General features: G+C 34.6%; 1 protein-coding gene across 14 annotated transcripts in view; it reads right to left on the bottom strand.

Moving 5' to 3' along the window:
• Positions 1-24642, bottom strand: part of CDH18 (cadherin 18) — a 494422-nt gene that overhangs the window by 13636 nt on the left and 456144 nt on the right. For all 14 annotated transcript variants that reach the window (XM_071453812.1, XM_071453784.1, XM_071453774.1 and 11 more), the window contains 3 exons: positions 22625-22761; positions 10231-10352; positions 3247-3364 (listed from right to left, as the gene is read on the bottom strand). In XM_071453812.1, the coding sequence (XP_071309913.1) occupies positions 3247-3364; positions 10231-10352; positions 22625-22761 (377 nt within the window). The remainder of the gene's footprint in view (positions 1-3246; positions 3365-10230; positions 10353-22624; positions 22762-24642) is intronic.

Here is a 24642-nt window from a genome sequence, read left to right as displayed (position 1 = left end):
TTTCTCTGAACAGTACTTTTCAAGTATGTAATAAAAGTTAAATAGCAACAAAGAATCTCTTGTACCTTAAGAATACAGGAGAGAAAAACTATCATATTCTGTATTTTCCTTTTTTTTTCTTTCAAATTAAAATTGTAGTGCAAACAGAATACAGAAGGGGATCCGAGGAACTCTTAATTTTGCTGGATGTTATATTTGGTATAGCCTTGTCACTCTATCCTGACCTACATTTCCCTGAGGGTTTTAAGCTCTGCATTATGAGGGTGAATACTCCACAAATAGAGATTTCATATTGTGGAAATTTTCATTTAGAAAATGCACAAGTTCAGGCCCAAGAGATAAAAGCTTAACTGGTCAAATGATCAATTACAGGGACTGAGACTTTAATACCTATTAAATTTGCTGAAGGCATAGAAGATTATTGAGCTGAATCATAAACATGCTGGGATTGTATATTGCTGCAGTCTATACAGGTAGATAGGAACAAACTACAGAATCTTTTGCTTGTACAAGCCCTAGATTTCAGTCCAAGTGCATAGATATAAGCATAAATATTTTAAGATCCAGTGCATTGCTGTTGAGTATACTGATAATAAATTAATAGGGGTACATTAATGAAAAGTGTATTTAGGGTTCAAGAACAAAACTGTTGTTTTGGGTTATGAAAACAAAGGGGAAAAAATGTCTATTGATATTTTTATGAAATGGAACCCTTTTTCTGAAGAAATAAAAGAAGAGGATGACTGAATTAGAAGGTAACTGCAAGAGAGATGTAGTTTTGTAGAGACAGATACAGCTACTATTAACTACCATTTTCCATGTGAAATCAAGAATTTGGATTTTATCATTCTACAAAACATTATAAAAATTCTCTTAAAGCAATTTTTGTAGTTTTTTTCTTTAAGAAACATAATAATCAAAAAATAAAACCCTTCCAAAATACCAGCCTTTATATAATTTGGAAATCCAGAGCAGCTGTCTTCTGTTCAGAGTATTCTGATTATTTTTAATGCCTGATGCTCAAAAACATGAGTTTTCAAAAGTGCAAACTTGTCACAGACATAAGAAAAGCCTTTCCTGCCCACCTTCTTTCTGCTATTTCCTATAGTAGAAAGCAAAAGAAATTCTGTTTGTGAATAGAAGTAGATGAGAAATATAGAAGCTGTAAATGTAGATAGCTGCATGTACTTCATAGGTATTTCACTACTATTTTATGAATAGATTGTGTCACAAAGAAAGATCTCAATAAAAGACAATGTTTAAACAATAGATTCAAATTGCCTTGTACCAAGCAAAACATAACTATGTATTTATGTTTAAGATAAATTTCTTGCTATGTTTTGAGTTAAATAGTAATTTTTTAATTATATGGCCAATTTGGAAGTTGCATTTTTGGAGTCTCTGTATGTATAAGAATGTTTATGCAAGGTACTGTAGAAAGTGCGTAATTTTATATGTTCTTTGGTGAAATAAAAACACAATGCACAACAGGCTTTTGTCTTAAAAGACACCTTTTTCAGTTCCTTCCTCTACCCACCCCCCCCCCCCCCCCCCCCGCCCCATAAAATCCAATTTAGGGTAGTCCAGACACTGCTTTCTGTTGATTGCTAAGTAATTTCTCACTGATCTTGGAAAAGTAAAAAAAAAAAAAAAAAAGAAAAGCAAGTGCTTAAGTGCTTTTATCCAAAGTTGAATATTTCTATCCAAAATATAACATTGCTGCATCAAATGTTTGTTAGAAGTTCATGCCCTCTTCTAAATCTGTGTAGTTAAATAATTTATGTAGCAATGAATAGACATAATATAGACCCAGCTTTAAATATACTCAAAACTATAAAACATCTACTTTGTCACAAACCACAGCTTTAGAAGAGCTATTAAAAAAAATTCTTGATATAAATATCTTGTATTGAAATGAACATGCACATGGTCTTTTGCATGAGATCACAGTCTAATACTCAAGGAGTTTATTGGAAACACAGACTAAAATACAGAAATATTTTAGGACCCCTCCTTCATTTGAGGAACAAGAGTCTAGCTTTTTCTATTATGTTCCATCACAATCTGAATCGGATTGATATATTAATCTGGGAAAGTGCTGGTGTCTCACTTAGGGAAAAGTTTGAATATATTATTTAGCCCTTCAATATTTATGATTATTTATAATATTGATATATATTTATTGATCTCTTTTGGAACTTGAATATGAAATCCATTTTTATATGCCAAATAAATAGCATGATTCTTTTTCTTCTGTAAGTATAGTTAAACATTGGAACAAATTCTTTGGGAAGATTAGTCAATCTCCTTCCCTGATTGGTTTTACAAACATAAAAAATTCTGTAGAGTTGTTTCAATATCACTGTATGTACCAAATATAACAATGATGGAGCTAATGCATTACAGAGGACTAGTGATCTGTAAGATCTCAGAATGTATTCCACAGCAGTACTACAAATACATAAATGTAAAACAAGGCAAATCCCATTCACTTCCACATAGGCATACAAAGAAAGCCCCACAATACACATACACAAAATATCAGGAGGATAATTTAGACAAACATTTAAAGTTTACTCTTATTTTTATCAGGTTGTAAAGTGGAGACCACAAGGTAATACTTGATCAAGAGCAAGGCTGAATTAGGTTTGGGTTTTGGAGGTTAGACAGTTTTTCACTCAAGAAATGTTCAGAAACACTTGTTTGGGAGACTCTGAGGGCTGTTTTCCATCTGGGACTACCTGCTATGAATTTCTGATTGCAATGTTTAGGAACAGTTTCTTAGGAAGGCATGAAGAAATAGACTATCATCCAGGGACCACAGAAGGACCTGATCTTGATGTCATATCTGTAAAAGTAAGCATGGATTCCAATTTTTATGTCCCTTAATTTTTTTTCTCCTTTAAGCAATAATTGGCAATAACCTTGACAGTACCCAATCAGTGCTATTCACCTAAAAGCAGAACAAATTTACCCATTTTTCATTAATCTACTTTTCAAAAACATTCCTGAAAGTATGAAGTATAAATGCTAAAATAAAGTAGAATATAAATACAAAATGCAATATATTATTATTCATAGTTTGCAAAATATTGTGTACACATGTCCTTGATATCCAACAGCTCAGTGATGACATGTTACAGTTTTCTGTTTCTGTAAGGAAATGCAAGGAAATTATTCTGTTCGATTCAGACAGCCCAGACAAAACAGAAGCCCATTTCTTTGAGATTTATGTATTTGATTTACCTTCATTGTTCCTTAGAGTAAAGTTGGGATTCAAAGAAAGCCCTTCATCAAGAGAAAAATGGAATCTTGCGCCATTTGCAGAGTTATCTTTGTCAGTAGCAGCGATAGTCTGAATTACCTGAAATAAAAATTAGCAGTGAATGTGTTGAAATTTGAACTTGACCCACATAGTGCCTGACTTCAGCAGGATGCTCAAGTTTACCTTATTTTAATTTTCTACTTGGCTGCTGCTGAATTCAACAGATGAAGTGACTGGGTCATTAACTTGATTTCTCTAGCAGGAAATATTTCAGAAACCACACTTCAGAGCCAGGTAAAAGCATCTAAAGGATCTATATTTTCTGATCTTTTGATACAGTCAAGACCCAGTGTAGAGATTATCACCATCTGCATTGTATCCTGCTGACTTCTTGAATTACAGTTTTAGCTAAATGTCTGTTTTTATGGAGCCAAAATAGAGGCTGAACTGGGATGGTCTATGTGAAATGTCATCTGCCTGCTGTCCTAATAAGTAAATATACTTCAGTATTGGTGAGGAAAAACAACTAAAATATTTCTGCTAATCATATCTCTGCTTAAAATTTCCTGTTAAGAATCAGTTTTAAATTGCCAGAGAACAGAACAGGAAGAACAGAAGCCACTCCTGGTTTTAGTTTAGTTTAGTTTGCCCAAAAGTAACAGAACTGGATGTAGCCAGAACCATGTCTGAGAGAGGTACTTTTGAAAGGTAGGACCTTTGCCTTCGAAAGCCCTGGTGGTGTTTTAAATTTACTTTCAACTAAAATTGATCTAAGTTCTTGGAATGTGGGACCAAACAGTATTTCTACCTCTGCTTTCATTTTCATGCTGTGTCTTGAAACTCAAGTGCTAAAGTGGAATCCAATAAAAGTTCTTCCTGTGATATAGGCAGCGGAGCCCACACAGACTGCTGCACAGAGCTGATAGATATCCTGAGGGAAACATAAAAGTGGGGAGGGAAAGTGCTCTTATCATAAGAATTTTTCTGTTCAATGTTCAGCTATAGTCTGGACTGAACCTGAAACATACACAGCACAGACTCCAGTGGCTTGGTCTGTTTTAAAACTGAAAGACACTACAGAAATCTCTATCTCCATTCACATAAGAGAAGCAAAACAAATTTATTTTTTTAAACCATGCTCTGGTTTAGGCTGGGGTAGAGCCAATTTTCTTCACAGTAGCTGGTATGAGGCTGTGGTTTTAATTTGTGCTGGAAAAAGTGTTGATAACACAGAGATGTTTCTGTCATTGCTGAGCAGGGCTTGCACAGTGTCAAGGTCTTTTCTGTTTCTTGTACGGCCTCACCAGCAGGGGCTGGGGGTGCAGGAAAAGTTGTGAGGGGGCACAGCCAGGACAGTTGACCCCAAGTGAACAGATGGATTTTCCATACCATATGATGTCATGCTGACTTATAAAGCTGGGGGAAGAAGAAGGAAGGAGGGGATGTTTGGAGTGATATTATTTGCCTTCCAAAGTCAGCGTTGCTACACATGATGTTGCTCTGCTCTCCCGGAACACCTGCCTGGCCATGGGAAGTGGTCATTTCCTTGTTTTTCTTTGCTTGCAGGTGCAGCTTTGGCTCTACCCATTACACTGGCTTTATCTCAACCCACAAGCTCTCTCACTTTTACTTTCCTGATTCTCTTCCCCATCCCACTGGTGGGGGAGTCAGTGAGTGGCTGTGTGGAGATGAGATTTCAGCTGGGGTTAAACCATGACAACTCAATAGGGTATAATGCCTATTCCATTTACTATATAGAATAAAGTACATTGCATTGACTATTCACATCTGAGACAACTTACTGTACTTATCATAGTTGCCAATAATATTTTACTAGTTTGTCATAATACTTTTTGCTGAAGTAGAGCAGAGTAAAATCAATTTGAAAGAAACCTGAAATATCTATAATCATGCATATGACTTTTACCTAAGTCATGGCAATACTGGTTGAAAATTTTTGCAAAAGCTAATTTTTCACTACTGAATTTTTCAAAGGTGGCACAACTGTTAGTAACATTATCATGTAAAACCAGAAAGATAGGATTTTCTTAACCGTATATATTTAGTTCATAATGTTGGAATGATATTTGGCACAGTAAGACAAAAAAAGGGGTGATGGAATGTCACAGACATCTTTCATGAAAAATCCTTTCTTAGGATTTTTCCTTGTGAGAAGCTGCAGTTTTCAGCAACCAAAGTAAACAATGGTTATCTGCTGCTGTGGAATGCAACAGGTGATTGGTCTCCTGTGAGTGTTTGGATTTCTTGACCACTCATAGCAGAGCTGGCTCTTGCTCTGTCTGAGACACAGATCTTTGTTATTCATTCTTTTCTATTCTTAGCTTAGCTAGCTTCTCAAGAAACTTTTTCCTTTCTATTGCTTTTTAGTATAGTCTAATGTAACATATATCATAACATAATAAATCAAGCCTTCTGATCATGGAGTCAACATTCTCGTCTCTTCTTCACCCTGAAAACCCTTGTGACCACAGTCACAATGGAACACTATGTTCAAAATAATCGATTTTTGTTATTATTCAAATACTAAACATGTCATTAAATGCCATACACATCTGTAAAAACTTCAGGTAAGACCATAAGAAAAAAATATTATTTTATTAAATATTTTTTGGAAAACCCAGTGTTGTTTCTCAGTGAAATATAAGTCAATTTTCCATGCAGCTTCAGCTTTTATTTGACAGCATGGTGGATAAATTTTAATCCTGTTGCCCTATGCTACATAAAACATTCAGTGACATTTTACAGAATGCTGCTTCAAGAGCATGCCATTCTGCAACAAAAATATCTTTGATCAAGGAGTCCGTGACACATGACTTGTGTAAAAATTATTTGGTTTTAAGGCTAACTTTAAAACTAAAAATATACTGTCTATATTCCCTGATTTCACACATGTAAATACAAGTATTCCCTGAATTCATGCATATATGTAAAAAGTATAGCACCACATGGCATAAAAGTTTTGCTTTTTCACCTAGAAAATAAATATTTTATGTTTACTAGGATAAGTCAACAGCATAGAGTCCTGCTTTTAAACAAGAACTTCACACATTTTCAGAAAATATATCCAAGACATTCATTCACCAGTGAGAAACAAAAGTACACGTCATCTTGACACCCAAATGTACTATTAACCCTTTTCTAATTAATTGGCCAAGCACTTAATAGCCTATTAGCAGACCTTAACATGTACCATGCCAAGCCTGATTAAAATAAAAGACATAATCTCAGCTTCAGTAAAGCCCAGCTGACAACACTGATAGGATGAAACTGAAGGGTCATTATATTTTTTTAAAGGCAAGACATGATGAGAAAAGAGAATTTCAAGAACTGAGGAGAACTAATTGAAGAAGACAGAGAGCAGGTGTTAAATTCTACTCAGAATCATTTTAAAATTGAATCAATAAACAAGCAAATATACACATGACAAACACATAGCAGAGGCATTCCTTGCCAACTGACATTGATTTCCTTTTTAGAAGATGGCAAAATGTCATTTTCCTTCATTGGCTAAATTTCACAGTCAATCACAAAATCAGTAAATGTCGAGAAGTCAGTATTCTCCAAGTCTAAATGTCATCTAAGATCAAATCACAGCTACTTTGTCTACCCTAATATATAATATCAACCAAGCTTCACTTGGAATCTGTTGCAGATGCTTAGTCTATCTTCCCAACTATATGGTTACAAAGTGACCAAAGCTGTCACTTCAGCCTGGAAATGATTGTCTCCTCATAAGCATTTTCTTTTTGACATGCCTTAGGTTTGGTCATTTAGATTTAAGGCTCAAGCATTAAAAAGTTGAAGCTTTTTTTTTTTTTTCCATAAAACAGAGCAGTGGAGAGGAAAAAGCAAGAGACAGGCTCTGCGATTAGATGATACTGTGAATTCACTCCATAAAAAGGTATTTTGATAACAAATAAGCAAAACCAAAAAGTCCTTCAATGACTATTCACAGGTTAGTTTATCTCACACAAAAAAAAATTTCAAAATAGATGTGCTGAGGAAAGAAATAGTGGATCTTATAGGACAGTGCAACATGGAAGCCCAAGTCAAGCAGATGTCCCTAGAAGTACTGAATTTGTTATTTAGGAATAAATCTTATGAAATATTTTCATAGGATGATGGATAACTTAAAGTTATACTGTCTTTTAAGTGATTCAGAGCCACCCAGCTGGGAACTCTTTATAGCATATGGAACATTTGTCTTCTTCTGCAATCAATTTGCCCCTCCCTAATATTTTTGAACACTATTTTATTTTTTTGTTTTTTTCCTTAGACTAGATTGTAACATCTGAGCAAGACACGTCCTTTTGTGTTTGGTTTTGGCTTCTGTTTAGTGTTACAATTTTTCTGAAACCTTGTTGTGAAATGCAAATAAAAAATCTTTCATTACACATATGTAAAGGAGCCCTGTTAGTTGAAGAATACAACATCAAGCTGGTCCAGCCTTTGGTATTAAACTACAGCTTGTAGAGTCCCTCATAGCAGCACTAATCTCAGGTGTTAAATTGCAGTGTGGCTGAGGTCAGGGGTCATTCAGACATGCAACACTAGCTCAGGGAAAAGCACAAGGCTGGCCCAAACAGTGAGCAAATGTTATTGTATCTCTTAAAGATCTTGTCCATAAATTATCATTTGTAAAAATACTATTGGAGAATTAAAATTTTTCTACAAAACATTAGCTACTTACCAGCAACAACAGCCCCAGCAGCCCCAGCAAAAAACATTTCTGAGACAGCTTCAGATTTGCATAATTTACCTTATTATTTATTAAAAGAATTTAATATTTTTGTTTAATAATATATTTTTTAAAATATCAGGAAAAGTTGAATCAGTTGCAACTAATGCTTAAAAGAGATTTTTTCTTACATTAGTTTTTTTGCAAGTTCCGATTATTCTATATTTGCATTTATTTGATGTTTTCAGAGCATTATTTTTAATTTATTAAGCATTTAATAAGAGATATTCAGTTGACAGACAGACATACTTGGATTTTCCAGTGTCTCAATAAGAGCACTAAAGAACACTATACAATCATTAGATAAGAGGGAAGGTTCTTGCACACATAATTGCTCTAAAGACAGGAAATAGGATCTCCTCTGTAAATTGCATATTACACGAGGAGAGAAAGCCACAGTGACTTCCTGCTTATGCTGGGCCACTTGTTGATCAGTGATCAATAATAAATGTGATTTTATAAAGAGTATGATTATCAGCCCACCAAATCTACTCGTGATATTGAATTGTTCAAAGAAGAAAAGAGGAAGGGTTGACATTAAAGACCTTTCAATACTCAGTAGCCAGGCAATACAAAGACAGAGGAAATTCATTATACATAACATAAAGTCTTAACTTCACACACATGATGGTGATCTCTGCTCTGACTATTACCTTTAATGATATTGGTGTTATGGCATGCACAGTTTTGTGCATTCCATGCTCGCTAGTTAAAAAGCAAAGTCATTCTGAGAAATTGCTATGAAAATACTAAAGATCAAAGCAAAGATTATCATATACTATGAAGCATGAAATATTATAAGAATTTTAAATCACTGCATATCTGCATCTTGAATCTTGAGTCTATCTTAAGGTGAATAGAGAGGAATTGGAGAAAGTTTAAAGGCAGAAAAGATTAATGATCAAAAGTCTGGAAGGGCTTTATCACTGTTTGCCCCAGTTAAGTAGGACTGACTCAGTCAGGACAATAGACAGCTAAGGGACAATGTACTAGAGACCTTATGCATGTCACAGTGATAATAAATAGAGATCAACTGCACTCCCTCTTTCTCTCCCAAGAGAACTGGTAAATATTGATTGAAGACAGTATGGAAAGATTAAAAAAAGAAAGGTCTTATTGAAGCATGCAATTAAACTACAATATTTCTAGCTGCATGAAGTAGTAGATTTCAAAAATTTATGTTTTTTTGGAGGAAAAGTTTGACAGGTTCATATGAGATGGTTATTAAAGAATTATTAAAAATACACAAACCATATTTAGATCAGGAAATGCCCTGCAAATTGTCTCATACCAGGGAAGAATTTGTGGTAAGTATCATACACACTTGGTCTTTTCTTATACTGTGTTTTAGGTGCCAGTTTTTGGCTGCTGGTGGAGTGAAGATAACTTTGATCAGGCTACAGTCAGATGATGTATGGCATTTTTATAGTCTCAGCTTTAAAAATAGAAATATGTCACTATGCATTTGTGTGCACTCATTTTAAGGATTTGATGAAAATAATGTTATTACTAGTAATACATTCCTCAGGAAACATATCAGCTCATACTTGAAACATGCAACCTGTGCAATAATGCAAAACAAGCACAGTGCTGCGGGTAAAACTCAGTGTATGCAGAAAAGGAAAAGCATTTTGCAAAACTGTCAAACCCCTGGCTGCAATGACGTGCATCAATCAGAGGAGCAGTGGCTGGAGTATGATTCAGCTATTCAGTGGCAGTTCTGGCACTCCCCATCCTCACAGTTGTGAAAACCCATTCAAGATCTTTTGTGTAACAACCCTTTATAGGCAAGGGCAAGCAACAAGCAAAGAGTGAGGGTGTGAGCCATGCTCACCAGACACTTCAGTGAGCTGCATTTGAAACATTACTACTATGTGGCACTTGGATGAGAGATGTTAAATCTACTTTATTCACTTTGTTCAGGATAGTGGCTTGTCAAATTCTATCCCTTATCTGACAGGATTAAAGTTTTACCTCTCTTTACAGAAGATAGCTTGAGTATTTTTTTTTGCAGCAACAAGAAAGAGATATTGAACAAATGCCAAAATTTTCTTCCTTTTGCCTCATACAATTAAAATTTCAATCAAGTACAAAATGTTAAAGTAAAATCAGAAAGAGTTATGATATTTTCCAAACTTCTGACATATGTGACATTAACAAAGCAATTCTTCTTCATCACTGGAAGAAATATAGCTGTGAGAGTTACCTGACCAGGCTTTGAATTTTCACAGACGACTACATCATAATCTCTGGCAAGCTCGGGAGGATTGTCATTCACATCCAGGATTCTAACACCAACTGGAACATGGCTCACTAGATCAGGATTGTCTGCAAAACACATAGGATGGTATTAAGCCTTTTAAAATACTCAGTATTGCATGTAATCCTCAATTTAAAAGTGGTTTATTAAAACAATAACTAAATGAAAACTGGATGCATCTACAGAAATTTAGGTAACAACATAATAAAGCATGTTTGTTGTGCTTCATTAACTGTTTTGAAAAAATAGCAATTAAACTGAGTGGGAAGTATGGCATGAGTCAAGTCACTTAAATCAAATACAAGCTACTCTGGAAATGAAGTGGGAGGAAGCTGTTGTACTTATACTGTTGCACTGTATGGTGAAAAATGACCACTTTCTTGGTAATTAATGTTAAACTGTCATCATAGTATTGAATTAAATCTAATGCAAAAAATATGAAAGCATCTTTCTTTTTCACAGTTCCTTAAAGGGTTTAGAAAGTAAAATGCAAATATAATAAAAAAACACATAGGCATATATAAACTTTCCCCAAAATTGAGTTCTGGTTTCTCACAAGTTGCTATGGCATTTCACACAGTAGTTAGTAAGTATGGCTTTAGCAGAAAAAAAGAAAGAAAGTTCAGCAGAAGTGAGTCTGGTTTTTGCACAAAGAAAACAATATTTAAGTACCAATGCCTAAGGCTATGATCCGTACTTTCATGGCAGCTCACCCTCAGAAATATTACACCCTCAAAAAAGCACAACAAGAAGAATCCTTTCAACAAGAATACACTTTCCATGAGAAAATGGAAAAAACCACCACCCTATAATTTCTTTCAGTCCATAACACCCTTGTTATTACTTTTAAGTGCTAAGGTAATTTTATTTTGTTGAAAGAATTATGTATTTAAACTTTTTATGGTTATCTAATACATGCCTTCTGGAGTCTGTACAAGTATCAATCAGTTAGATGACAAACTTTATCTTGCATTCACCAACTAAATGAAATTATCAGTAGAAAACTGTAAAGTCAATCATTCAAATGGAATAAAATGGAAGAATGAGGTATTATAGACTGACATTTTAAAAGTTCATGTGTGTGCTCATGAGGAAAAAAAAGAAAAATAAAAGAGAGAGAAAAATTAGTAGTCAAAGCTTCATTCACGGTGAAACTTCATTCACCATGGTTATTTTGATTATAATTAATCCCTACCATGTTTCTGTTAAAAATGGTCATTTAGAAAATGCCTAATATTTGTCACACATTTAATGATCTCTGCTCAGAATTCTGGAAAGCATTGACTTGACACATACTTGGCTTTAAAACCACCAGTGATGTAGGCTCCCAGTGAAGAAATATTTGAGAATGTTAAGGTTTTTTTGAAAAATTAAGAGATCTCTCTTTTTCTTTCATCACATGGGATACTAGGCAAAGGATCTAGGTCTTAGAAGTTCCCTCAGATTTTTCATATTCTCTTTTTTAACTAATATGTGCATATTCACACAATTATTTTAATACTTTTGAAACCAAATAGAAAGGAGATAAAAAAGTCAACAGAAGAATTAACTAACAGAGGAATGCTATTCCCAATTACCGTTAGCATTAGAAGTTAGAAGAACATGCTCAGAAGACATGTATAGGCTTGCAAATGCCATTATCTTGCTGAAATTTTCCTTTACTGTTCTTTCCAGTTTTATCTTGAATCTATAAATATCTTTGTAAGAGGTGAACTAAGAGACAAACTGGACTATCTCCACTGTTTTTATGCAAGAATGAGGCTCTCTATTGCCATCTATAAAACACCTTTAGTAGAAAACTTTGAGGAAAGTTTAAATGCTGGGGATATATATAAGTGAGGGAAGAATTACACTTGGCTGTCCACTAAGTATTTGGGAGAAGGGAGCTATTTATCTACCTTTGCTGTTTTTTTCTGAAGGAAGCAATCTTCTCTCCAGGAGAACATTCACAGTATGAATAGTAATACAAAAAGATGTTTGTTCCTTTATTGAAGGTAGATCAAAAGATTGTGCAGAAGAGCACAGGCAGTACAGATTTAACATTACTTACTGCTCACTTAAATTTAGGTTGCTACTCATTTAGGCAATGCCCTCTGTTAATGTAATCAGACAATGAAATTAAAAAATCCTGTAATTACAATGACAGAATATGATATCCATGGCGGAAAGAAAATTTGGTTTTGAGACTTTGTTGGGGAGGTTCTTGAACATAATTTGTAAGGTATATGAACTATAAAGTGGTATACATGAAGGAAGGACACAATACACACAAAGAGACGAGATTCATAAACTATAATGAAGAATTTGAACATTTTAATACTACAGAAAATCTGGAAGAGTTTTAGCAAGAAGGCAACAGAAGTTGTGCTCATCAGATAATCATAGGATTACTGAAAAATCTTAGTTGAAGGGGATTTCTGGAAGTCACTGGTCCGGTTTCCAGCTCAAAGCAGGACCATCTTCAAAGGTATGAGGGGGCAAAAACATTCAAGAGGATGCAGAAAAAATTAGAGAGGGCACAGAGTAGTGGGTACCACAGATAAAGGACTGCTCTGTAGGCCTGGCATATAGTTACTGGGGAAGAAAAAAACAAACTTTTTAGTCCAGTGCATGATAAAAAGAGTTAAATACTTTTGTTTCAATACAGTGCTGCAGACCTCTTTGCCTCACCTTGAAAGTGTCCTCTTGTATGCCTGTCACTACTACCCAGAGCAATCTTACTCAGTCAGTTAGATTTGCAGTAGTTTTGCAGAGATGTTTTATGGAGATTCAGAAAGTTTATTTCTTTTGCAGCTGTTTTAGAGTATGAAGAATTTATAAATACCTCATCAGTTCAAAAGAGCTCTTTATGCACAAGGTAATATTAGTAACTCCCTGGAAGCCAGTACCTCATGGAATCACTGACATTTGTAGGCAAATTTCCATACTGACAGGATACTCACTACAAAATGCTAATGGTACAGTATTAACACTACTTACCAAAACAGTCTTGAACAGCATGCATGCCTAAATTTGCATGCAAGGCGACAGAACAATTTATAATAGGGGAAGAGAATGAGAAGGAATTGAAGGAAATAAGTTTTTTTTTCTCTTTCTTTATTTAAGTTTTGATTTTGGGAATCAACATATACTCCAGTCTTTTTCAAGAATACAATTTACCTGCAATCTCCAAACCAATCTAATAACTGGCACTTTTAATAGTACATTTTTCTTAATAAGACAAATTTCTTGCAGTAATATGGCAGATTTCCAGTTTTAAGATAATCATTGCTGACATACATTTCAGGCCTGTGCATCACAAAATTCTGTGTCCTATTAGCATTTGCCTCAAGAGTATATTTTTGGAAATGAATGCTCTCTGTTTTAAGGGGCAACTGAAGCAGAAACACTGCTCTGATTCACCTATGCTAGAGACTTATTTTCTTATACTCGAGACTTTTCCCAGAATAAATATTTCTTCTTCCAGAATACTAAACATCTGTAAAGTAAATAAATTTCATTGTCCAGATTCTCATATTCAGATCCTCCATTGGCAAGTCCACTCTAAACATACGGAAGACCCAATTAACAGCCAATGTGAAGCCTTGAATCTTCTATTAGTTTCTGTGGGCAAACTTTTAAATCCCTATTTAGGAAGAAAGATTTTTAATATAGTTACTTATGACTGAGAGTTTCTTTTCACACTAACAAAATTCCAATAGACTTCATAAAAAAATATTCTACCTGAATAATTTTCAGAATAGAAGTCCTGACATTAACAATATTTTGTGGGTTTGTTTATTTGCTTTTTGCTTGTTTTGTTTTCTTGGTTTTGAATTTTATTTTTTTTTAGTAAGTTAGCTAACTGTAGACTTCATTGTGTTCATAGTGTTTACTATATAAGCCTATTTGACATATTTTCAAGACCATACAATGCAAACCAATACTTAGGAAATTCAGCTAGCTCTAGATACCATTATTTCTTAAAGAGAAGTACAAAAGACTCATCACATTCCTCTAATAAAGGTAGTTAGTTTTAAAACATGAGAACAATAAACATAGATCTAGGAAAGATAAAATATACTACCACAAAAAAGCCTAAGTGATGGAAGAATGTCCAACACACAAGTAGGAATGGCAATACCAATAAAATACAGGGTTTAATTCAGGATGATGTATATGTGATAAACTTAATATCCTGGCAAGGAGAAAATTATATCTAAGAATAAGTTTAATGTTCCAGTCTTCATTTTAAGGAAGTGAGTACTTCCAAATAGTGTTACCTGAAGATGGATAGCAAACACTTTTATTTTTTTCTTGTAGCAAAATTTAACTTTTTACTAATAAATATAAAGCTGAAGACACTGCTCACTTCTCTTCTATCACAGCAGTAGTGATAGCAGCAGCAACTACAGAAGCAATAATGATAATCATAGCACTGCAGTAGATCAAAAACATTTAGAGTTTTCAAGCTGGAAACCCTCAATTGCTGTAATTCAAGCCAAATTCTCAGACGATGTTGGTGTTGACTGCCTGATTAGAACAGGGCACCACAAAACATACTGGTTCTGTGGCCAGAAATGTCCTTTTTGACATTTCTGTCACAAAGCTTCAAAGGGAAGTAAATGCCATATGATTCCAAACTCTATCCCTTCTCTAGAGCCTCACCTTGGTAGCTAAGAAGAGCCATGCCCTATCCCCCTTTCAGATGATAACATAGGAATATCTTCATTGTTGCTTTTCCCAAAGAAACAGGAGAAGAAACTCTAGCATGCCTAGAAGCCAATGACTAAGCCAATATAAACAGGGAATAAGCATTGAAATTGGAATTAGAAGCATAATTCCTTGAGCAGGCTAGAGAACTAACTGCCTTTCAACAACTGTTAGATTTTTAAAATAGCTTTTTGGTAGGCTTTCTGTATTGCATTGGTAAGCACATTTGAAAAAAAAACAGCAGATGCTGCTACATCCACATGATTTTTGAAAACATCCAGAAATTGTTATTCCACCGCTTCTCTGGGCAGCTTGTTCCAGTGCCTGGCCACTCTGTCAATGAAGAAATTTTTCCTAGTATCAAGATGGAATCTTCCCTGGTACAACTTTAAACCATTTCCTCTTGTCCTCTCACTTGTTACTTGGTAGAAGAAGCCAACCCCCACCTCGCTGGAACCTCCTCTCAGGCAGTGGTAGAAAGCAATAGCATTTTCCCCAAGCCTTCTCTTCTCCTGGCTAAATGGTTGGATTCAATGATCCTAGAAGTCATTTCCACCCTTAATGGTTTTATGATACTATAAGTTCATATTGCTGTGATGCATTAGTAGGCAGCTTGCCAAGCCTGAAAGTAAACTGTGTATCATTGCTAAGTTTGGACTGGGTACCAGTACTGTGTCCAGCTCTCACCAGTAAAAAAGTAGCAGAATATCCAGGTCATTGTCACTACACCATGACCAATACAGTCTCAAAACCCCATAGTTTTGTTTTTAAAATCTACTTTAACCTCTTACAGATTGAGGGAAAGACTTTTGTAGCAGATTCTATTTTCTGGAAAAAAAAAAGTTGCCAATACCAAAACTCTTTCTGAAACTAAACTAGAAGGCAGAATGCAAGTGAGGTCAAAGATAAAGAATGAATGTGATTTTTTTTTCCTTTGGTGAAGTCAGGGTTTATGGTAAAATTTTTTTTCTGTTTCTATATGGTACCTATAGAGATAATCATATATATATAAAAAAACAATACAAAACACAGTATTTCCCTCTAATGATACTAAAAAAAAATAAAAATAGTGAATTTCATTCTTTAAGTCCATTCTCTATTGCTACTAAAATTTACTAGTTTTGAAAAAAAAAAAACTGAGACCAAAATCACTATGAGGTCATTTTATATTTATTGTAAAAAAAAAAAAATTCATTTCAAAGAAAAACTGAGGCAGGAATCTAGCAACAAACTCACTGGTATTAAAAAAATCATCCTGCTGTCCACCAGATACAAATGTTTTGGACTTTATAAAACTGCAACAGCATTTTGTTCTGATTTAGATGACTTTCTTAAAGATATTGTAAAGGAAACATTTTCTAAAAACTGATTATTTGACACAAGCTATTAGAGTCATTCTTGGTTATGTGGGAAAATTAAAAATGAGAAAACAAAGTGACATAAATTCTTGTTCTTTTATTTTTAGTGTTGTATGCCAGGAAGGTATCCCTCCAAAGACTTATTTCCTTTAGGCAATGCAAATGTTTCTTTCATGTGTTTCAAAATAAGCAAAAAAGAATTGTGTATTTTTGTCTTTTGATTTCACTTTTTGTAAAATAAATCCGCTTGCCTCATAATAGTATTAACAGAAGTACATACTTTATGTCTCCCCTCTAGCTTCAGTTATCCTTCTCCATATGACAGCCTCATGTAGAGCTACCAGCAGTAATATATTTTAATACCCTACCCAAATCTTAGTAATTTCTTTTCTGCAAATATAAAATGTGAAAAAGAATTGTCAAATTATTCTCATAACTTTGCTACTTAATGATGGTAATATGGGTAGCAATATCCCTGTGATTCTAAAGAACAGATATAACCACACCTCACTATAAGAATACACTTTATCTGTTTATTTTTTGCAATTATAGGACTTGCATTATTCAGCAACTCAAGGGGGTTTATATTTCATTGCTGCATATTATTAGTTGTCTCTGTGGATCCCGTTTTCCTCTGAATTATGTAACTGTGTGTTTCTGTTATTGTTTTTACCAACACTTATTAAAAAAAACTACTTATGTTACAATTAGAAAAGACAATTTAATGTTTTGTTACTTTAAGTCTTGTAAAATGACTGCTCCAAACTTTTATTCTGGTGAATTATCCCAACTTTTCACATATTTAAATTGTGAGCAGGGTTTGTTGGCACTCTATTTAAGTGCATTTAAAAGTTATTTCTTTGAGTAGTTTTTTGCAATTACTTTTTCCTGATATCCTTTCCATAGCACATAGGGTATTGCATAGTTTGTCAATTAAGTACTGCCCTACCTCAACACCTTGGCACATTTTCCCCTGAAGTTCATAAGGAATATGCATGGCAAAGTAAATACAGAAGATGTATTAACAAAGACAAATATATTTGTTTGGTCGGGTTGTTTTTTTTTCCAATATCTGAATTTTTTAACACCTTGGAGGTTTATGGGCTTTTTTTTTCTGTAAAATTGACTGCATAATGATGTCTCTTCAGTATTTTGATTTCTAATCCATTATGGTGTCAAAGATATATATATATCCTATATATATATCCTATATATATATATATATATATATATATATATATATATATCCTATATATATATATAGGATCCTTTAACGTGGTAATTTTTTGCTGACTCTTGATTGGATTTCATCAAGTCTGGGGGATCTGACAGAACCTGGCTTGAAACATCATTATTTCAGTTCTCCTCTTCTATACAGCCTCTCCACAGCTTTACAAATTAGGAACTCTTTATTGTCCCTTCAATCACAAGTTTTTGCACCCATTGCATTCAAAGTTGGTCCTTTAAGCAAATAGAGGAAAATTGTCTCATTTTCTATTTTCAGCCACTGCAAAGCATTTTGGAGACATTCAAGAGTACCCCAACTTGATCCCCAAACTGCTGATGATCTAATAAATCCAGAAATACATTCTACACACTGATAAAATAACCAGCTGCATAAGAGAAATATGTGACAACTTCCCAGTTAAAAGGTACCTTTAAAATCTTTAAAATATAAGCACTTATCTTTCTTTTAAAAAATCACATTTCTAATTAGAAGCACAATTATTATCCATTTAAATGTCAGTATTTTATGAACTCCAATAACCTTTTGATGTTAACATCACCTGAAAAACATCAAGAAGCTGGTTTGCTCAATTTTCTTCTTTTATTTTCTTCTCCATATTAAAAACACAGTTCCCAGTATCAAAAAAATCACAGAATCATTGATTTTGAAGGTGCCTTCATAGATCTGCAAGTCCAACTCCTTTTCTCAAAGCTGGGTCCAGAGTGTACATTGCTCTTGGCCATGTCCAGTGGGTTCTGAATGTCTCTAAGACAGAGAATCCACAACCTCTCAATGTGACCTGTTCCAATTTTTGATCAATCTCACAGTAAAACAATTTTTCTTATTTGGTTTAAATGGAATTTTCTGTGCTTCAATTTATGACATTGCCTCCTGTCATTTTATCGGATACTACTCAGATGAGTCTTTCCTGATGTTGATCATCTTTAGTCACCTCTTAGACTCCCCCAACAATTATTTAAACACATTGATAAGCTCCTGTTGAGCCTTCACATCTCCAGGCTGAACAATCTGAGCTTTTTCAGCCTCTCCTCATATGAGATACTCCAGTCTTCATGATTTCATGCTCCTGCACTGGACTTAGCCCAGTAGGTCCATGTCTTTTTTGTATTGAGGAGCTCAGATTCTCGTGCAGCCTCACCAGGACTGTATGGAGGGGAAGGATCACTTCTCTCAGCCTGCTGACAGCAGGTTTTCTCAACCAGTGCAGAATGGCATTGGCCTCCTTTGCCACAAGATCTCATCACTGGCTCACCTCCAGATTTCATCTACCAGGACCTCCACAATAACCTTCTTTCAAAAGCTGCTTACCTGCCAGTTGGCTGTGCATGTGAACTGGTGCATGGGATTATTCCTCTCCAAGTGCTCAACTTTGCATTTCCTGTTATTAAATATCTCTTCAAGATTTAATTTTCCTCTCATCAATCTCTCTTCATTTCCTGTTCAGCCATTTCTCTAGCCTGTTGAGAGCTTTCTGGTTGTCAACATGACAGTCGGATGTATCAGCTTTTATGCCAGTTTTGTGTCATTTGCAAAGAGAGTGAGAGTGGTTGAGAAAGCACTCTATTCCACGTATCACGTCATTAATGAAGAGGCTGTTGTATCCTGTGTAAGCCACCAGGAATACTTCCTAGTGATTGGACCCCACCTGCTATCTGGGCTGCTGGTTGCAGCCCTTTGAACCTGCCATTTCAGGCAGTTTTCCATCCACTTCACCCTTCAGTTATCTAGCTCATTCTTCTATGTGTCTTGTTCTTATATGAATTTCTCTCAATCTTCCTTAATTCTTTACAGCTAGGGAGGTAATTTTGGAATTTGAATCACTTCCTATCATTGAGTGCTATCATTATAATGAATTCTAATTGACAGATTCTGTTAGTCCTTAAAATAGCTCAGCCTTAAGTTTTTCTACTTCCAGAGGGACAGACTGTGTTCTTGGTATTACTATGCTATGACTGTATTTCTTTCCTCTAAATCAGTCTTTCATGTGTTATAAAACATTGTGCATTTGCTCTGTACTTTTCTATTCTCATTGCTCCTGTCAAAGACTTCTTTAAAAACCTTTACTAGAATCAATCAAACTATATCTTCTCCCTCTTTCAAATAGACTTTTCTAATCTTTTTTCAAAGAATTCTAAGTCAATTAAATGGTAATAATTCTATGTGAATCTGTATTTTAAAGTATTAGTACTACTGTTAGTATGACTGCTCCTTCACCCTGCCTCAGATTTAGTCTCTAGATCCTTCAACATAAACTATAGTACTACTTTTTCACCTTATTTCCCTAATACTACAAAGAGATTTCAGGAAGCACCACTATTGAGACAATCAAAGCAAATGCTTCTGGACACAAAAATGCTGCTGTTTAAGAACAATGCATGTTAAAGAAAGAAAAGGATTGCCCATTAATTTTTATAGTAATGGTGTGCTTTAAGAAATAAGAGCACAAACAGAAAAAAGCCTGTGGATTATTACATCAGCATTACTCCCACACAGCAAAGTGGTAGGACTTCCTCAGATTTCAGAGGACACTTGACCAATGTAGCCAGTATATATCACATACAGAGAGGAAAAGTGAAATTAAATATCTTATGAAAGGTTGAGAAAGAATAAGGTTGAAGCATGAAGATATCACACAATTGGGGGTAGAAATATAATGTCGATTCTAAATTTCATTTATGTAAAATAAACCCGGTTACAAATAGTGGCCAAAAGGATGATAGGTGGAAACTGAATTCCATCACTGATATGTAGCACAAAGTGCAGAGAGGAAAACACTTCAAGAAACTAACTACAATCAACCCACAGAGCACCTCTTGTTGTTGAAGGAATATAATCTTTATGGGCCTTGGAGGTTCTGCTGTGTTCTTGGCCAAGCACATGATGTCAGAAACTGCAAATGCCTTCTGCTGTGTCAGATAAATTTGAGGAATACCAGCCCCACAGCTAAATAACATTTTTGTCATAGCCTTTGACTGATATTTCAGCTTTAGTCTTAGTTTTGCAATACCTTGTGCTTGAGCTTAAAAGCAAAAACCATAAGACCAGATATGGGACAGATAGCACTTAAAGGAAGAGCTTTGGCCATACACAACATATGCTCCTTGCTCCACCATAAATTCATTATTAAGTTCACAATGGATTTGGAAGAGAACAGTGTTTTAATTTCCAAAATACTACGAAAAAACCAGAATGTTTGAGGAAGTAGACACAAGGAAAGGCTGTCTGTCATTTAGGCTGCCTGTCTGTCTGTTATCCATCTCTTCCTCACTACATCTTCCTTTTTTCATAAATGAATTGTTTTTCCAACTGACTCTATAGATTTACTTATTTTATCAACCCCAACTTTACTGTAACAAAGGCAGTGCAAGGGACAAAAAAATCAGATTTGTGTCTTCCTGTCAAAATTTGCACCTGAAACAGAGACTTCTAAGCAGAGCACCTAAAATTAAAAATAAAAAGAGAAAAAAAAAAAAGTATAATTCTTATAATTTATTCCATTCTGTTTTAGTTATAAACATAATCCTCCTTCTTCATACTATTCTCAGCATGATACATGTACCAGCTCTCTTTTGATTATGTGAACCAAATAATGTGGAGAAAGCTATGTTTAAGTTTTATGCTATTGAGATTTCTTTCTGGAAAATTATATTTCAATGGTTTCCAAAAAGGGACTCATGAATACTCTTTTTTTCAGTGTCCCTGTGTAGCTTTTAATTTTTATTTTTTTTTAATTAACAGTATGCACCTGGTTATGATTAATCTTTAATTATATTTTATTTCATGCTGAATTCAGTTTTATGCTGAACTGAAATGACATTCCATATATGTCAACACTGTCAAGCACACAGGAGTGTTAGTGTTTGCTTTTTCAAGGAGCTAATCATAAAATTCTAGATCCTATTATTTACTATAGGGAAGTACTTAGCCCAAAATGTCAATTTATTTGTGAATGTTGGTACAATAATAGGAAACAATTTGTTGTCTTTATGAAATAAATTCATGATGTTTATTGTGTAGCATGTGCTAGTGCTGTAGTGGCAGAAGAGATTAAATTTTAACCAAGAGATGAAACAGATGAAAGCAGACCAGGCTAAATAATGTCAGTCAGACCTGTTAGAGGTAAAACCTGTGTTTTATCATTAATAAAACAAAAAAAAAAAAAAAAAAGAAAATTAATATACATGAAAGCATTTCACAGTTTTGATCAAAATCACTGCCACTGAAAGCTGGTATCATGAACACAGCTTAGGAGGATTGAATCTATCAATCCAGAATGGGACTTTTTTTTTCTTCATTTGCCTTGTTGAGTGTTTTAGATTTAAAATTTGACCATGGCAAAATAAAGACTCTGCAATAAAAAAGCTAAACTGAAAAGTTCTTTAAACTCTCCTTGCCTCAAGAAGAAATAAATATTTGTCTCATACTCCTCAGCCAAATGGCTTTTGATCATTGAGGGGCTTATCTGGGGCAATGGAGATTCACCAAAGTTAGAGGACTTTCAAATGCACAGGTAAGTATTTATTATATCTTGGTAATTTGCCTATTAAAAGGCCAGAAACATAATCAGAAACTACTAGGCATCTGTGAAATATAAATTAACATGGGCATACAATTGGCATGCAATTCGCTAAAATAGTAGATGGTAGATACAAGAAGGAAAGATGAATTTCTCAGAAGTACTAAATAGTGTTAACTTCTCAGACATATGAATTGTGAAACATAAATGGCACAAACTGTTGATTTTAGGAGAATGAATGTTTAGAAATGTTGCTGGGTAAGTTGGCAGCCTTCTGTCCCATGCAGAGAAATCTGGCAAATTTACACAGGTGGACTCACATGGGCATGTGATTTTATTTAATTATTCTCTGGAGTTAGAGTATTCACAAATACACAGAAAACTCTCCTTTATCTGGACTAGCTAAAAACCCATTGCTGTTAAAAAGAACATAATATATTAATGTAGTCTTTCTCAAAATCTGAGAGTGATTATTTTCCTTTCTAATTTTTATTTTTCATACCATGTGCCAAATAAATTATTTACCTATCTCAGAAGCAGCCACTGTGATGTTGTACCAAGGTGTCTCCTCTCTGTCAAAGATCTTGGCAGTCTTAATGGTTCCAGTACTAGCATCAATGGTGAAATACCTATCTTCTTCTGTGTTATGATCAATGAAATATCTATGAAGAAATACAACAATAAATATATATTTGTTTTAGTATATATAATCCAAAGTAACAGAAAGCTATATAAGAATATTACTTTCAAGCTTTTAAAATCACAGACATTTAAAAAAACAACCTGAAAAAAATCTATAATTTGGAGAAACCCAAAGTAATACTGTATTTAAGTTCTTTCATAATCTTTTATTTCTTTTGATATATAACAATATTTCCATCTTGAGTGACAAAGATATAAATTGATAACAGGTGGTATTTTGCACAGCAGTATACAACCCTGTCAAAGGTAAGATACACATGTATTTTGACTAAAAATCATGAAATGGAAAAGCAGAGAAGAAAGCAGAAACTAGGATATTATTATTCAGCTTATTTGCCTGTCACTGCAAAGCAGTGTGATCAGCCTTGGTTCCTGTTTCAAAGCATGCCTCGCTGACATTAACTTGATGACAAGGTGACACATAAGCCATTTGGAACATCACCCTTACAGAGAATCAGAAACATCTGGTTCCCAGAGCAGCCATTGACACTACCCTAGAAGCAAAACTAAACTCCCCTGCATTGCTCCCTTGGCTTCTGGGCACTTTGCCTAGCAGGGAAGCTAAAAACCTTGAAAAAAAAGTGGGTAATGGAAGGAGAGGGAAAGAACACAAAAGAAAAGATTGACAAGACTTTTCTCAAAGCTGGAATTATTTACAATGGCTTTTAACGAATGAAACAATTACTCAACCCTTCCAAGCCTTCTTGACTAACTCCAGAAAAAATAATTTCCTTTAAAAAAGGAAAAATATTATTTTATATACCATAACTACTTTTCCTGATAATTTTTCATTCCTCTTTTCATTCTGTGAAATTCCATATATATCTAACATATGGAAGGCATATAAAGGTCAAAATGATTTATTTGTCCCATCCAATTGCTCTTATTTTACATTACCAGAATGTAATTCCTAGCTAATAAAAAGAGTGGCACGCATAAAATTTGCGAAGCACAAAGCAATCAAAAATAAGTTTTATTTTTCTCTCAATGTACTTATTTATACCAGTTGTGTAAACAAAAAGCAAGCAAACAAACAAGTACTTAATTGAATGATATGTTAAAGGCAGAAGTGATGTGAAAAAGTAAAAGAAAGAAAGCACTTAGGGAAAGCAGAAGTCTGAGTGAGTCACCTTAACTGGTCAAAGGATTGGAGACTCAGTGGAAAAGCCAGATAGGATTTGGTGACTTAGGGTAGATCTTCCTTACTGGAGAGAACCTGAATCCCCCTCTCCTACCTGCAAGAAGTATTTACATCTGCCTTACAGAGTGCTGACTTGCCTTTTGGAACTCCCGATTTTCTTGCCATGTCTCAAGTATTTTCAGCAGCTGAAGAACCACAGATCAGTCACTAGAAATCAAAGTATCCAAACCTAGGATAGAATATCTTTCTTTTCGCCTGTTCTCCATCTTTCCTTTCAACATCATGAGGAGTGAAAGCCCTGCTGAATACCTGCTGGAGTTGTTGGAAAGACAGCAGACCTCAGTTCCTACCCATTTTACGTTTTTCTGGAGCAAGGATTGTCCTTGCTGTTTCCCATAAGCTAAGTCAGAAACTATTTTGCAGTTCATTATTACCAACATTTAAGAATACCTCATTCCAAAATTTACCAGAAGTACCCAATAAGACACTTTGGATGTGCAAGATGGCAGCTCAAGTTGCTTCAAACAAGTGGACTAAGAAGATCATGATTATGTAGGTGATGGGGCAATTTTTAAGAGTTTAAGTCAGGAAAATTTTTTCAAAGGACATTATTCACTGTATCGCTAACTGAATGGGAGAAAAGCAAAAACCAAAACAGTGATGTTGCCAGAAAAAAAACAAAAAGGGTAGTGAATTTATA

This window comes from Agelaius tricolor, unplaced genomic scaffold, assembly GCF_023055355.1.
Source record: "Agelaius tricolor isolate 1412-34295 unplaced genomic scaffold, bAgeTri1.0.p SCAF_2, whole genome shotgun sequence".
Taxonomy (NCBI): Eukaryota; Metazoa; Chordata; class Aves; order Passeriformes; family Icteridae; genus Agelaius; species Agelaius tricolor.
The sequence above is the reverse complement of the archived record's forward strand: the minus strand, read 5'-3'. Positions and strand labels throughout refer to the sequence as shown.